This window comes from Sphaeramia orbicularis, chromosome 3 (assembly GCF_902148855.1).
Source record: "Sphaeramia orbicularis chromosome 3, fSphaOr1.1, whole genome shotgun sequence".
Lineage (NCBI taxonomy): Eukaryota > Metazoa > Chordata > Actinopteri > Kurtiformes > Apogonidae > Sphaeramia > Sphaeramia orbicularis.
This window is the reverse complement of record NC_043959.1, coordinates 49,405,842-49,422,220: the sequence shown is the minus strand read 5'-3', so window position 1 is coordinate 49,422,220 and position 16,379 is coordinate 49,405,842. Positions and strand designations below refer to the sequence as shown.

At 37.5% G+C, this 16,379-nt stretch overlaps 1 protein-coding gene across 2 annotated transcripts in view; it reads right to left on the bottom strand.

Annotated features, from left to right (window-relative positions):
* sbf2 (SET binding factor 2) overlaps positions 1 to 16,379 on the bottom strand; it is a 113,357-nt gene that overhangs the window by 58,501 nt on the left and 38,477 nt on the right. For both annotated transcript variants that reach the window (XM_030130811.1, XM_030130812.1), the window contains exons 4-11: positions 11,139 to 11,273; positions 9,634 to 9,744; positions 8,275 to 8,380; positions 4,086 to 4,218; positions 2,926 to 3,034; positions 2,426 to 2,539; positions 2,094 to 2,171; positions 669 to 782 (exon numbers count right to left, since the gene is read on the bottom strand). In XM_030130811.1, the coding sequence (XP_029986671.1) occupies positions 669 to 782; positions 2,094 to 2,171; positions 2,426 to 2,539; positions 2,926 to 3,034; positions 4,086 to 4,218; positions 8,275 to 8,380; positions 9,634 to 9,744; positions 11,139 to 11,273 (900 nt within the window). The remainder of the gene's footprint in view (positions 1 to 668; positions 783 to 2,093; positions 2,172 to 2,425; positions 2,540 to 2,925; positions 3,035 to 4,085; positions 4,219 to 8,274; positions 8,381 to 9,633; positions 9,745 to 11,138; positions 11,274 to 16,379) is intronic.

The window sequence follows — 16,379 nt, the reverse complement described above, 5'->3', positions numbered from 1 at the left end:
TCTCTGCAAGAGGCCCTGACATCGTTTATAGTTGAAAACACAGTTAACTTCTACAGCATGTACAAAGGGGAAATAAATCTAGTTATAAATGACTACATGCAAATGAATTTAATTTACTTTACGCATAATTATTTGTGCTTGTGGGTAGAAGAGATAAAACACAGTTCACTCAAGCCTTCCCTACTCAGCATTTCCAGGCGAATAAGCCGAGCGTTTGTTTATAATCTGATCCATGTGGGGTACTTTGAGGATGATGTGCAGAGGGGTTACCACGGAGACACCACAGACACGAACAAACAAAAACCCCGGCACAAAACAAAAATGTAAACCTAATACGTTTCATATGGCTCATAGCCGGGCTTTGCCCAAGGTTAGAGGACTATGGACTGAGGCTTGCATAAACAAAAGGATAGCATCACGGAAGAGTCATGGAGCTGCTACAACACATTTTAAAACAACACACATACACACACATGCACTCGATACACTCCTGACAGGTTTATCTGTCAAGACTTTGCATGTAATTCCACCCTTGCTGCTGGACTGAGGCTAAACATTCTTGGCAAATCGAAAGAACTTTTTGTTTTCTGAGCAGAAATTGCTAAATTAAGATCACACACTCAACAAGAAAAAAAGAGGTTTTTGCGAAACTTCCATTATGTCGTTACCTTGTGAAAGTGAATAACAGGTTCAGAATGGATGCGGATGAGCTGCAGGCATGACCTGTAGCCCTGGAAGAGTTGTGCAAACAGCCTGAGAAAGACGGCCCTCACCTCCTTATCCTGGAAAACAAACACAACTCATCAAACAGGTATGCCATGCCCCAGACTCACAGTCTGATAAGTTAATTACACAACCCACAAGTTTTATTTGTCTTTACGGTAATGGGTTGCTGTCTCTTAGTCTCCCCACCCTTTACATCCATTTTAGGAATTAAAAGTACCTTTCGGTTGCAGTAATCTCCTCAGGGAAGAACAACATTAAAATAATGTTTCCATGTGCAAAATGTTCAGTTTTTTGCCCTTTTTAAATAATATATTCTTAATAAGCTCTTTACATGATTAATGAACATGAGTATCCAGTGAGAGTCCCATTTACACTAAAACATGTATACTCTGATTAATGTCATTTTACTCAGACTTCCCCATCTCTACAGTCTCCCACATTCATTCCTTCAGTCATCTTCATGAAAAGGTCACCATTATAATAGAGAACCTCTTAATATACTATAATACAGTTATAGAATGTTCCTCCTTCTCCATCCCAGTCTTAGAAACAGTTTGCTATTTACGTATATCTGACTGTAAACCAGAGACAGGGAATTGAAAACTGCATTTAAAATCCAACTCAAGCAAGCACAAATCCTAAATATTAAAATACAGCTCCTAAAACATAAATATACTGGTCCATGTCTAATCAGGAAATGTTCCATTCAGAACTAGAAAAGCACTCGGAGAGCAAGGCAGATCAGTCCCCCCCCAATGTCTGTCTGTCCGTGTGCAAGATGACTCAAAAAGTTATGGACGGATTTGGATGAAAATTTCAGGAAATGTTCATACTGGCACAAGGAACAAATGATTAAATTTTGGTGGTGATCAGGGGTGGGGGGGCCACTGATCTGCCTTGGCGGAGGTCTGCACTCTCTTTTCTAGAAAAGCACTCGTAGAGCACAGACTTCCACCAAGGCAGATCAGAGGCCCCCCCACCCCCGATCACCACCAAAATTTAATCATTTGTTCCTTGTGCCAGTATGAACATTTCCTGAAATTTTCATCCAAATCCGTCCATAACTTTTTGAGTCATCTTGCACACGGACAGACAAACAAACAAACAAACAAACAAACAAACAAACAAACAAACAGAGAGACAAACCAACGCTGACAAAAACATAACATCCTTGGTGGAGGTAATTAAGGTGGGTGGTTGGACAGACGCGTGGATGGAAGGATGGAAACTAATAACAGAAATGCTACTTATGCGACCTGTATCAAATTCAGTTTATTGTAATATTTGGCATAATGTTGGAATATTAATACGAATGTAAACATAGAGACTGATTACGACACACCCTAAGGACAGATACACAGACTTACCAATAGCTTGAGGTTGGAGGGTGCAGTGCGAGGAGGAGGGAATGCATTGTCTGCTATCTCCAGATCAGGGTGTAAAACCTGAGAGAATATGAAAGAATATTCTAATTACCTGATAATTTATTAGTTTTCCATATCATTTCAATGCATGCTTTTATACAGAATAACCTATAATACAACAACATTATTCAATATTTGTATTAAACACAGACAAGATAGCACAGCATAAGAAAAAAAATTTAATGACTACAAATTTAGAGAAAAATTTTCTCAAGCTCACCTCACATAAAATCCATAAATTATATTTCTAAATATGTTTGTGTGTGTTTGTTTACCAGAGACAGGGCGCTCTGTGTTTGGTGTAACAAAGGTTCAGGGAGCAGGGACAAGTGGATACACTCAGGAATCTTTATTGTTCCTCCATCCAGGTCAGCAATAATAACATCCAACTGGTGAACACACATTAAACACGAACATGTCAGCTGGTTTGATTGCAGCTGGAGGGAGTACAGTGAGGAAAAACACATTTGCCTGACCAGGTTCAGCCGAAAACAGCTAAATAAACATCTCGCGGAGGGGCAGATTACTTAATCTTTATGTCTAAAAACTTTGTGTAACCATGGGCTTGTGAAATTAAAATTCTGCAGGTCAGCAGAAACAACAAATCCAAAAATGTCATGATGCGTCTTCATTTTTAGGATACTACAATAACTTCCAAAAGATTCCAATATGTGTTAATGATTTGCATATGTTCACAAGTATTCAGCTCTTTATGATGGAGTTTTGCATGCAAGTAAGGCAGGCTGCTTGATGTCTGTTACACATCTGCACTCACCAGATCCTGGATTTCAGTCTGAAACATGGAGTGCACTCCAATGATGAAGGGGGTGGGCGAACTCAACACCTCCAGGAGCCGTGAAGGCAGAATAGGGATGTATGGATAACTGAGCACACAAGAGAATACGACGACACCGTTAGTCACTCAAAACTGAAAAATGACTTCCCTTTAGCGTAGTAAATCTGTTTGACCGGAAGATCTAGTGGAAAAACTGACTCACGTGAGAAATAGGTCAACGATAACATTAATGTCACATGAAAGTCTGATGACATTTAGTACTTTGGTAATAATGATTTGCATTTACTCTACAACTGTTATCGCTGGCTAGAGAAACGGAATCACATCAGCTAAACCAAACTGAATGTTTTTTTGTTTATTTTCATCAATGGATTTCAATATGACATCTTGGCAGTTACATCTAAAAATTTAAATTTTTCTGTGCTTTATTTGATATATTTTGGATATTCACAAAACCAGAAAGAGAAACCATTGCTATTATATCCAATAGCTCAATTGTAAAATCCTAAATACGTAAGGAAAAAAGAACTTACTTGTGTTGCTATTATATAGAAAAAGAATATAGAATATTTACTTAAGAGATTTCTGTGTCCCTCTATTTAATATACCTCCACTCATATACAAGTTTATCTTGAGTCTCAATATTCACTTCACATCATCATAGCAGCACATGCAAATAGATACAGAATTTAAAAAATAGGTGTAAATCATACATTTTTATTTTTTTCAAGTTGTTTATTTAGTTTACTCACATGCACTGTTGTTAAATGACAAAAAAATAATAGATCAGGATAATAAAAACTCCTCGTATTTAAATGTATAATGTAGTCATATTGCGTGACTAAAAATTTCCTCATCTACAAGTTCCGCAAAAACTTTTACTTTGCAATAGAAAGTGATTCATGCATATGTTCTTAAAAGGGAAGGAAACTTTTCACAATACAAGTGAAAGGTGCTTCAAGGAAAAATAAATTTAAAAAAATAACAGTGCGTGGGAAAATACAAATGTTGCTTTTGAAACTATATACAATGAAAAAAAAAGGTAATCATCTGTCATGTCACAACAAAATTCATGGTAGGTGTTGGAGAAAGGTCACATGAGAAGCTGTCCAGCCTGTGGGGTCAAAGCTGACATTTACCTGTATTTAAGAGGAAACATGAGGGCTTCCAGGGCCCGACAGGCCTCTCCGAGCCTTTGGTAACTGGTGGAGTGGAACAAAACCTTGTGTTCTGTCAGAACCGCACAAAACAGACTTAGAACATTGTGGATTCCTGGAATGGGAAAACAACAGAGAATGAAATTAATGAGGTATTTGTCAGAATGTGACTGCCACATTGTTCAAGATCATTAATCACACATTCAGGGCTATTTGTGGGGGACTTCTAACCTCAAACACAGATTAGAGCAAACAATATTCATTTAGGAATTCTATAAAGATCCAGAGCAGCTTCAAGATTGATTACCGAAGCTTAAATCACACACATGCCTGCTGTGCCATGCAGGTTTTACAACTATTACAGGCAAGTTTGTGCACTGGTGTATGCGGTCTTGTTTTAGAAAGCAGTCTTCAGTGCTACAGAAGATGCTGCATGACTCCACAATCTGTGGTTTCAAATCTGATTGTAATTGTCAGGCTGAAGCATAATGTGGGAAACTGCTGCCCAAACAGCATTCAAAAGCCAGAGTTTGATCTATCTTTGGTGTGGAAGATGCCTGAAACTACTCTAATTTTACTTCAGTATGGAGAAGCGAATCGCTTCTTTCTGTAAAAGCTGCTGCATCTTTATTGGGTTTGGTTTGGCTTTGGGAGTTGAACACAGCATTATGTTGAGGTTATCCTCCTGAGACTCAGCTATGAGTTTTTTGTCCATGTTTGTAGACAAGAGTTTCACAGCATTATTATAAAAAAAAAAAAAAAAAAAAAAAAAAAGGTCAAAGGATGTTTGTAAAAAAAAAATTTAAAGTGTACCTGAAAAAACTGGTGCATCATGTTTTTTTTTCATGCAAAACAACTGAAACTTTCCTGGGTTTAAGGAGGATATATTGTACATTTAAGCAGGAATGTTCAGTTGAGATATAAGTAAAGCATGAAACATTTTAGCAAAAGCATTATTTCTACTGTAATGACATTTAAGTTTCTGGTCTACTGGTGTAGTCTACTTCTAAATTACTGAAATTACTTTGGTATACTTGGTGTAAATGTCATAGGTAATCTGAAATCTGTCTGCCGTTATTTTAAGTAAGCCAACTTGACAACTCACGATGACTAAAACTTAAAAATTTCCATCACTAAACAGGGCAATTTATATCAAACACTTTTTTATAAACTTCATCTCTGCAAAACAAAGGAAATTACACACTCTCATAGAGTATAAATACTATTTCAAATACCAGTATGATAATCAGGAAGAATTCTAAGTTTACAGTTCCTGTTATTGTTTCCTATCAAGCGACAGACAGACCAATTCATCACACATTGGAGTGATAAAGAAGAGGAACAGTGGCAGACATGTCTGCGCCACTGGGGGCGCTGGGTCTAGAGGTTTGGGTGCCTGAGTGGAGGACTCCAATGATAAACAGGAAGCTGAACATGAGCCTCAACAAAATCCAAAAGTGAACATGCATGTCAAATTAAATGAGCTGTGGAATTTAATCATATTCAGACACGACCGGTGCAAATGCGATGAAATATTATTTTTGGATACGAAGTATTGAACCATCCTTATGTGATCAAACTGTTGTGGTTACCGTTTCATAATTGCACCTCAGGTTCAGGTGTTTACTTATCTGCTGTGACACATTTCCGAGCTCTAAATAAAAAATGACAGCAACAGCCGAGGACAACAGAACAGACAAAGGCAACAAACAACAAACAGTGTGGTTGTTGATGGCCGGTTTTATCTGGCCTGAGGGGGATGTACTTCCTGTGCAGTGTGACATGTTTAACACACATTCCTCTGTGATGACTCGGGTGACCTGTGCACACACAAGAGATGTGCCGACCTGCCCGTGTATATAAATCCTCAACCATCCATATATGGACATAAGGATGAGATAATACACTCATTCTCTGCAGTTATGTGTAGCTGATCAGCTGGCTTGAGATATTGACATTTCTGTCGGCGTCCAACAGATTCAGGAAGGAAAGTATAGTTTGACAATATTTAACAGAATCAATCATTACTTGCCATATCAGGACAGCTGATAACTGACACCCTGATGTTTGTGCATATTTTGTCCAACTACTAAAACACCAGAATGTGGGATGCAATCATAATGAATAGTGTGCAAGGTGTGCATTATTCATAGAAAACTCAGCTTCCAAGTATCAAGCAGGATTTAAAAATGTATAGGACCAGACTTCATTTGACTGTTCAAATAGCAAGATGCTCATTATGCATTTAAAGGGTTTTAGAATCCATTTACGTTTAAGACGCATATTTGATTTAATTATTTGTTAGATTAATTTCTCGTTGTCTTGCTCTTGGTCTCACATTACTTTAAAATGTTGATGATACATGGGATGCTGTTTGATAGTACTTTTACTTTTTTATATTGCTACCATCTCAATGTTTGAGACACTGAAATGTTTCATACATGCCTTCTTTTCCCTTTCACTAAACAGGTGTGTGTTCAGTCACATGCAATACCTCGCTATCCACAAGAATAAACCAGTCTACTGAATGGTAAACTACTTGGACTTTGACAATAGTGTGGAAACTAGTTGTTTCCTGACTCTCTTTTGTTTTCTCTGTACTTGCATAGATCTGAAAAATACTAAAATCAAATTCCAAACGTTTCCATACTTGGTAAGAACCATGTACAAAGGTCACAGATTACCATTTCCAGTGCCTATGTAGCTTGTGTAACTGATATATTCAACAAGTTTGTGTGCTGGTGCATTCATGTGGATCCAAGTTTGAACACAAACAAATGTCACTTGTCCAAACACTGACACCTTCACTGTTCCTGACACTGCGTTATGACTTAACATTAAGAAGATACTATAACTCAAAGTCATCAAAAATAAATTTGCGCCAAACAGACATATTTATAAATGGAAACAGGCTCAAGGCAGACTAAGTTGGGTATGAGCTTTGTTTTGTGTGTCCAGATTGGCTACAACTGCGTGACTTGCACATGACCCTGCTCACATGTGTATCGTGTAAGTACCCCCCATGCGCACATTCACCACTATATCCAAACAAACAGAGGACAGTGTTAATGCACTCAGGAAATTAGATCTGATCTGTTTTGAAGCACATTCTTCTAATCAAATGAGACTAAATGAGGGCCAATTTTCCATTACAAATCAAATTTCAGGTGAATTATATTTAATTTAGCTCTCAGGTCACAGCTGTATGCCTAGAGATATGAAAAGAAAACCAGGATTGATTATTTTACAATGATCTTAACATCTAAAAATATAAAGTCCAAAAGATCTGCCTTTTTTTCTGCACCTGACTTTTCAAAGGCCAAGAAAAGTGCTAAATACACTTGCTGAACTGAGTTGAACTAGCTCATGAGTGACTCACGGCGAATCAGGCATGGTGTATCTTTGACTGTGCACGTATTGCCTGTGCAGATCATTGAGGGTCTGGACCTTTAACATAATGTGCAGACACTGCAATGTGAAACCAGTAAACTGCATCAAATCTGCATCATGTGCTCCTTCTAGGCCAGATAAGAAACACTGATGGGGCAAAGCAAACACCACATAATCAGCCTCCGACACATTTAGTGTAGAATTAATCTTGTTCTTAATGGCTCATTGCAAAATCCTGTGGTACTGTAGTTGAACGCCATGTGATTCGCAAAGTACAACAAAAGCTCTTAAAATGTGATTTACAAACATGGAAGAGGGATCTCTGAAAGACTGTAAAGAATGTTCTGCACATTAAGATGCTTATCAAACAAATAATATGCATATTATTGCACAGTAGTATTTCAGTCAGTAGTTTGATATGTATAAGATGTGTGCATGCTTGTGTGCTTATGTGAAGTTTATGTTGGAGTCGGTGTTGCGGTAGATCTAAAAATATCTCTAAGCAAAGAACTGTCATGATAGCTTTCATCAATGACAACAACCTTTGCACTGATTTTTATGTAAAGAACTCAGGTCAATTTTCTCTCCAGAGCTCTACCTCTTATAAAGCTGCTCCGACAACAAAACAGGCTCCAACACAAATTTCCCCGAAGTACATACTGAACCTTTGAATGCTTTACTAATGTGATTAGTAATACAGTCATAAAAAGTGAGATTATGACTCAGGTCCCTTTCAGTCTTATGATTATTGCTCAGCAGTTATCAAAATGCGTGGACACACCTAGCTGCTGGAAGAGCAGAGCAACACTCTTGCATGTGACAGGTAATGTGTCATTTAGAGGCGTCTGGATGAGCTGCCGGTCTCCTGCTCCGAGGCTGAACAGCTTCTGTGAAGAAAAACAAAAGGTCATGGAATTTTTTTCCCCAGCCATGAAGTCTACAGGACCAAACGGCAATGCAATCAACACTGACACTCATTCAGATGTATAGTTAAGAGCACTAAGGCTGTATCTGACAAGTAGGACACTCTCTGCTCTGTTCGTCACAGCTATAGCACTGAATTGGCCAATTGAAAAACTTAGTTTGTTAGAGAAAAAAAGTAAACCTCAATTACATGTTAGACACATATATTTGGTATTTTATGTACTATATATAGGGAGCTGCTGAGGTTATACACAGCTTTTATTACTCAGCCTGAATTGCAGTTGTGCTGTGGAAACCCATGTATTTTTGATTGTAATTAAAGATTTTGGGGATGACATTTGTTTTGTTAAGCCATTTAAGACGCAGAAAACAAATGTCAATTGTCAAGGCAAAAATCTGGGATAGCATGATTTCCATTCATCCAATTCCCCGCATACCTGTGCATCTAACTGTGAGCTGGTTTAACAAATGAGTCTGTGCCACTGCTGATGTTCTGCCTCCAGGCACACTACAGAACTCGGGAATTTTAGTGGAGTCATGGTGGGGAACAGGCCAAATTCTTCCCTTTTACAGCACATTAGACATAGTTTAAAATAAAACCTAATTTTTATGTATGGGTAGAATTTTGCAATGAGGGAGCAGAATTTTTGGAGACATATGGCTGCTGACGTTAATAAAGTGTAGGTGCTGTAAATAATGTGTTCTAGTTCAGTGCATTTATTGCTTCACCTTCTGACACCGGACTGCAGCAAACAAAATGCTTCTTGTAACTTAAGCAATGAGGCATCTCAAGGCACGGCTGCCTTTTAAAATATGCACTCCTCTAAACGGCTATAAACACAGTTTAATAGTTGGGCTGTCTTTTGTCCCACTCTAGTCAGAGATATTTTGGTCTACCTAACTAACACCATGGAAAAATGATGAACATGTATTAGAAAATTACTGCTGTGCTTGGACAACAATCTCTGGCACCATCTATACAAGACATTCCAGATCAGCTGCATAACAAACATAAATCATTTTGGTAGTTGCACCATCAGCCTCAGCCATCATTTCCCCAAACAACAGCACGGTGGGTTTAACATGAACCTTTTGTAGCCCTGTGTGGAGTCTAAATCTGTGCTTTGGATCAGTAAGAGTAAGGCCAGTATCAGGAGAGTGAGATGCTGAGCAAGCTGTGGTGTTGTAGGCATGATTTCCTATAATGACACCTTACCTGCGATCCACCAGCAATAGGAACCAGGAATGTAAAGAGATTGGCCACCAGACCCTCTAAAGGGAAACTGAGGCTGTCAATATGAACTGTGTAGATCAAACCCAAGCAGCCCTGGTTGGAGAACATGTGAAAAAGACAAATAATAAAGAGAATGATGTCAGCAGACAGGTCTTAATAAATAAATAAATAAATACACACTGTATATACACATTTTTAGACTGTAAGTAGACTGAAAGTGGACATTCGGAACAGATCTACAGAGTAAATCGGTAAAAAAACGTAATATAACACCAACTTAATGGAAATGTTTTAAGGTTCCTAGAAATTGGAGATTTCAGCTTCAGTCTTTTTGCTTTCAGTTTTTTGCTAGCCACACTCTGTTCCAGCAATTTAATGGACATGAGCAGGACATGAGTATAGACTGTGTAATGATAATACCTACTGAATGCCAAGCTACAACACAAGTTAAAGAGCAAAAACACCAGTATACCTTGTCCATCTGTACTGCTATAATTGTAAACGATAAAGCTAATGATCAGAAATAATTAATGATCCTGTTGTGATGTGGGTGCCTGCATGGGATGACAATTTTCCAAAGAAAGGTTTATGTTGGAAATTTAGGCTATATAAATATACATGTTGTATTGATCAACATCTCATTTCATGCTGAATTTGTATTGGTTGTTTCCTAGATGTAGGCCACAGCAGCAGTCACACAGTCAGAAGGTCATCCTAAATTTCTGACACTGTCAGACTTTTGTCCTGGGTTGTCTTCTATGAATCTCACTGTGTAACTGTGTAGGACTACTGTGTTTTAGCAATGACTAGAGAAATCACTGCATTTCCTCATATTTTGTCTGAGAAAGGCCAAAATCCAAGTGTAGACCTGCCATAAAACACTATAATTAAAAATGTACCTTTCATCACTAACATTATCTTTAAAAATGCAGCCTTTCTTATAGTAAATAAAGTAAAATCTAATTAGTACTGAAATTTGACTCTGAACTACTAGATCCTAATGAAACAGCATTAAAGTTGCTTGAAGTAGTCTTAAATTAATTTATTTTACCATAAAAAAAAAATCACATTGATATTCAGACCATTTCTGACAAATTTCCAGTTATCATACAGTGTTTAACATGTTTTTCCTCAAGATAATCAACTTGTGACCTTAAACCATATTTGTATGATGCACAACAAAAACATTCTTACTTTGAAAGTCTGTGGCATTTAGATAAAACAGCAGAACAAATTAGATATCAAAGCTGACTTCTGCACAAACTATGATCCAATGGAGGGATCACGAATGTTCATACCTCTGTCTCATTTACGTCACTAAAATTCTAAAGCAAACCCTTCCAATTTGCAGAGAATACGCAGCAGATTAGCATCGTCTATAAACTACAAGATGAAAGCTCTGATTTGACAAAAATTCAGAGTATTCGTTTTGAATAAGACACAAAAACCTTCTTTAATCAAGATTTAATCATACGGTCTATTATTACCCGGAATATTTCAGGATAATCCAGCCTGGACACGAGTATGAGACTTTTTGGTGCAAACACTTGAGCTGGCTGGATCAGACCATCCTCCTCAGCCTCCTCATCTTCGTCTCCATCAGCTTCAATACTCTTTGATCCCTGAAACATTAAAAAAGATGCTATTTCAGTTGAAGAGTTCAACAAAGTGCCATGGACTGTAAAGCACGCCAGCTTTGCTGACCTTCCAGTTCAGCCTTTGAACACAACGTGTACCTTAAATTCATCTCAAGCAATAAATGACACACATTTTTAGGAGAAATAACTGATGACATGTAAGATGTATGTATCTAATAGTAATGTGTACTGATTCTAATTAACACTGTCTAATAGAATGGAATGTAACTCGATGAAGTAAGTTTATGGATCAACAGCTGGTGACACACATTTTCCATTTTTGCTTAAGGGTTGCATCATTAAATTTCATTTACTCTTATTCTGACTGCAAAACAAAAATACTCTATTGTCTCAGAGCAAAAACAGTCTATTGTTTCAAAACAAACATATCCTATTGCTTCATACCAACTCATTTAGTGAAAAAAAAATCTTAAAAATCTTTATCATCAGGGTGAGGATACCAATTTATGAAAGTTTGGGTTTTTAATTATCTCCTTTCTCAAACTGTTTCCCCATTCAGCATATTTGGTTGTCCCACTGGAGCCAAAGGGAATGCTCAGCAGATAAAATTAGAGTGTAATAAAACATTTTGCTTATAATGAAGAGTTGATTTACGTAGAGGAAAGCCAAAACAATTTAGTCCAGAATATCACTGATAAGATAATCATTACTTTTGTTAAGGAAAATACCCCTACCAAATTAGATACAAGAAGATTCCCAAAAACAGAATAAAGATTCCAATTCTTTAGTTTAAAAAGACCAATAAGATAAATATAAGAGTAAGCCACAAAAGCAAAACAGTTTAAGGAGAATTTAACAACTGGTGTGTTACAGAAAACTGTGCACATACCTGCAGCGATAACAGATTGGATTTGTGACTGTACTGTTCAATGAATTAAGGGAACATTAAAAAGCTAGTTGGTCATGTGTGTTGTCCATATCTCCCTCAAAAATCAAAATAAACGCGGCTCACCAGTAATAGTTTCAATCAGATTATTTCTATTGAGGATACACCAACATCTCAGCAATGCTCATTCCTCACTAAAACCCTTATCACAATGTGGTATATTTCTCCAGTCAGAGAAAACATGCCATAAGTGCTTCAATATCTCCAGACTCAGGAGTATGGGATCAAAATATCTTATTCAGAGGGGGGGGGGGGTCACATTTCCTGGTTATACTAAGGCTTTGGTTCGACAAAATACATTCCTCCAGTGCCTGTCTGGATTCTCCCTGGATTCCAGTTTGGGTAGATAAGGATGTCAGTTTAGTTAGCGAAGTCTGTTAAAACACCCTCACGTTTCAAGAACATCTTCATAGGCTGAATCCAGGAATGTGTGTTTGTTTTGCAGGAGTAAGATGTCTAGACCAGTCCAAATATAGCCTAATCCCAAAATTAACCTCAGATTGAAAAAAGCAAGAGGGTATTGCGGTTGAAAAGGCCACCACATCCAAGTTTTGTCCCTGTAAGTTTAATTATTAAAACATAAGGTGTCAGTTGTCTCAGTCATGATATGATATTTATGACACCTTTAACAACCAGTTTTACAACCATGCCATTGCCCCTCGTCAATAAAAACAGCAAAACATTGAATAATTCTGGATGAAGTCAAGCAGCCCTGTCTAAAATCCGAATTCTGTCAATCAAATTAGATGTGGTCATGCCATATGAAGCTTTGAGTATTCTTTTTTTTTTTTTTTTTTTTGTCAGGCTTACAGAAATTCCACTGGCACAAGTTTCAGTGATGATTTTGACTACATTAAAAACCACAGAGTTATGTTTGTGATCATTCCTACGTAGTTTGACCTGAAATAAACGTAAGGAAAGGAGTGAGGTCTAGTCAATACATAAGAGTCATAACTTAAACAGATGCCTAAGTCCATCCAGCAGGAGGTTATAGATGGTCCATATTACTGTCTCTTAAAGCTGCAGTGCTTGATAGTTATTTTTGGCTTCACTAGGGAAAAAATACATGATTACCTTTCAGCATATTTTCATTCAAGGAAAGTAGAAGTCTAACCACTACCCACTGTAGAAAAACCACACATATGGCCAGTCAATTGTGTTTACAGTGAGGTAGAGGGGTTAAATATGTGACCATTTTGATTTGATCCAATAGGAAGTGTGCATTTTGGTCTGTTCAAGTGCTCCATCAGGTTTTCATTCATGGGAAAAACCTAAACAAAAATTAGACTGAATTCTTTTTAACAATGATAATCATGTATGAAGATTAATTATCAGAATAAAAGTATAATCAGTGGCCTCAAAAAATCCAAATACTTGCACTACTTTTCTCTTTAGTGAAAGTTAAAAGGAAAGGAACATAAAATTGAGTTAAGTCATTATTCACATGGAAATATCTTCGTCTCCATCTTCATTTTGGTTTGTGAATTAACAGATGTTAATGCTACAGTATTGTCTTCATACTGTAACCTGTCATTTTGATTTATACATTCCTATGTAAACAATAAACGAGATGTGTTGTGTGTGATGTTACACATAGTCAGCAACCTCTGGGGCTGGAAAGTGAAGCCAATGCTACATGAGGCGCCAAAGTCAGGACTGTCTTGCTGTGAGGCAACAGTGCTATCCTCTGTGCTGGGCTGGCTCTAAAAGGGAGTCAGTCCCCATGGACCCACATGCCAGACTTCACAGCAGAAATCAACATGTTTACAACCAGGGATGTAATAATATGAAAATTTCATATCACGGTTATTGTGACCAAAATTATCATGGTTATCATTATTATTGCGATATTGTTGAAATTGTGTTCAAAATGTTCAAAAAGTACTTATACACACACTGAAATAATTTAATCAAGTTGCATTTTGAAAAATAAATGTAATTAAATAATAGCCACAATGTACTTCTGCTGCAGAAACATTAAAATATTAACATGTGAACAATCAAATATACAAATGTGCATTAAAGATGGCACCTTATGGCCACTGTTTGACCATTTTCCATATCAAGTTTGAGTTGTTTGAGTTTCTTTTTCATAGATAGATAGATAGATAGATAGATAGATAGATAGATAGATAGATAGCGCCTGGAGTACTGCTGCTTCTCCAGGAAATGAGCAGCATCATTAATTTTCAAAGTGCGGTAATCAAACACAGTTATCATGATAATCAGAATTTAAATGGTAATACTAACCATCGGGAATTTTACCGCGGTTTATCGTTATACCGGTAATTGTTACATCCCTATTTACAACATGGTGCAGAAAAAAAAAAAAAAAGTGTTTTTTCTGTCCATAGCTCATTTCCCACGCCATGACAACTGTATGAGGGTGAATTTTTAAAGTAACCCACCTACCTAGATTATCTAAAGCCAAAAAAATTCTGCATAATCGAGAGTGGCTGCTGTGTGCTGTGTGAGTGCCATTACTGTCCTCCATGCTGTTTGTGCTTTTCTAAAGTTAGCTTGTTTGCTGAGTCAGACATTCAGACCTTTTGTTTACTGTCAAGTGCTTTACAATAACTGGTATACCTTAGCTGCTGTAGCTGATGTTAGCATTAATTTGTGTTGAATTACAGTAAATGGTCTGTCAGCTAGTTTGCCAATAAGCTCAGGAAGCCGTAACTAGTGTGTTTATATATTTCATGACATTAGCATTACTGCTATCAAACACAACAGTATATGTTAACATTTAAGTGAGTAGCGGAAATTCCTTGATGGCATTTATTATAACACTGTGGTCCGTCTGGATTCCTCCTGGACTCTTCTTCAACTCTAAAAAACTAACACGGTGATGGTCATGTTGCACATATCAAGGCTTTAGAATTTCCATTCACAAACCAACACAGATGTCGCAGAGGGTCCCTTAACTATTTATATACTGTCTTTTGTTACACATCACAAGCCTTGTAACTCATATTCCCTCCAGTGAGTCAGTATGTGAAATGACAGAACAGGCTGGATTTTAGTTTCAACACTGAATGAGAATTACCCACCAGAATGGAATCACTGCTGAGCTGTTCATACAGCTGAGGGACATATAACAAGTGACAAGCAACGAGTGTTAGTCTGTCAGTAGGCTCTTACAAAGAAACCTCATAATGACAGTCAACTGGGCTATTTTGGGGCTTTTCCCCCTTTGATGCGGTGATTTGACTTAATTTCTTCCTATTCCAACTCTCTTTAACGATTGTGGAAAAATGTGCCCCGTTGTGCAAACAGAGGAATGTTTGTGTAATTATGGTCTGCATCACACAAGCTTAAATTGTAAAGTAATGAGAAAAGGATGCAATACTACTACGTTTATTCTGAGCATTCCATCAAAGTGACTATTTCACTTCTTGTACACGATTATATTTTGAATTTCACTTGAGATGTTGTGCTGATCTAATCGGAATGAGATTGACGACTGCCTTCCACATGTGAAAGGATGTGAAATCACAGTGGGCAAAGGGACAAGAGTCATTTAAGGCCTGTAACAAAGGCAAACACGGGGAAACAATTAGTTTGGTATTTTGTGGGCTTTTGGCATTGAAAGACATTCACAAGATCGTTCATAAGTATAAAAATCTGTTGTAATCAATAGTTTATCGAGGGAGGGGGTTTACTAACTGTACCATGACCACTAATCTGTAATCAAACACAATTTGGTATGCATGAGTAAATCAAATCAGAAGCAGTGTAGGAATGTGACCATGTGTCCGGCCGTCCTCTCCTTTAGCCAGCAGCCAGCTCAGAATTTATTAAGCTGGACCAAAGCTGTCCTGCTGTTTTCTACCGGTACCTCACATTTTAAGACATTCCAAGTGTTAAAAATGTGCCAAAGAGGATTCAAAAACAAACAATTAGCTTAAGCAGAAAATGAAAACCATCACATTGCTCAACAGATATTCCTGATAGCGTCTAAGAGGTGATCTCATGCTCATCATGAGGCTTCAGAAACTCAGGCTATAATCCTATAATCATGATAGCTCAGGGGTTAGGACTGCTGCATCATATTTGCGTGGAGTAGTTCACGTGATGTGCTTGAGTTTCTGGACTTTCATGTGCTGCTCCTGTTGATTCCTGCAGTCCTAAAACATAGCATGTGAAGGGAGCAGGTAGTAAAGCAGAGGTAGATACAGCATTTA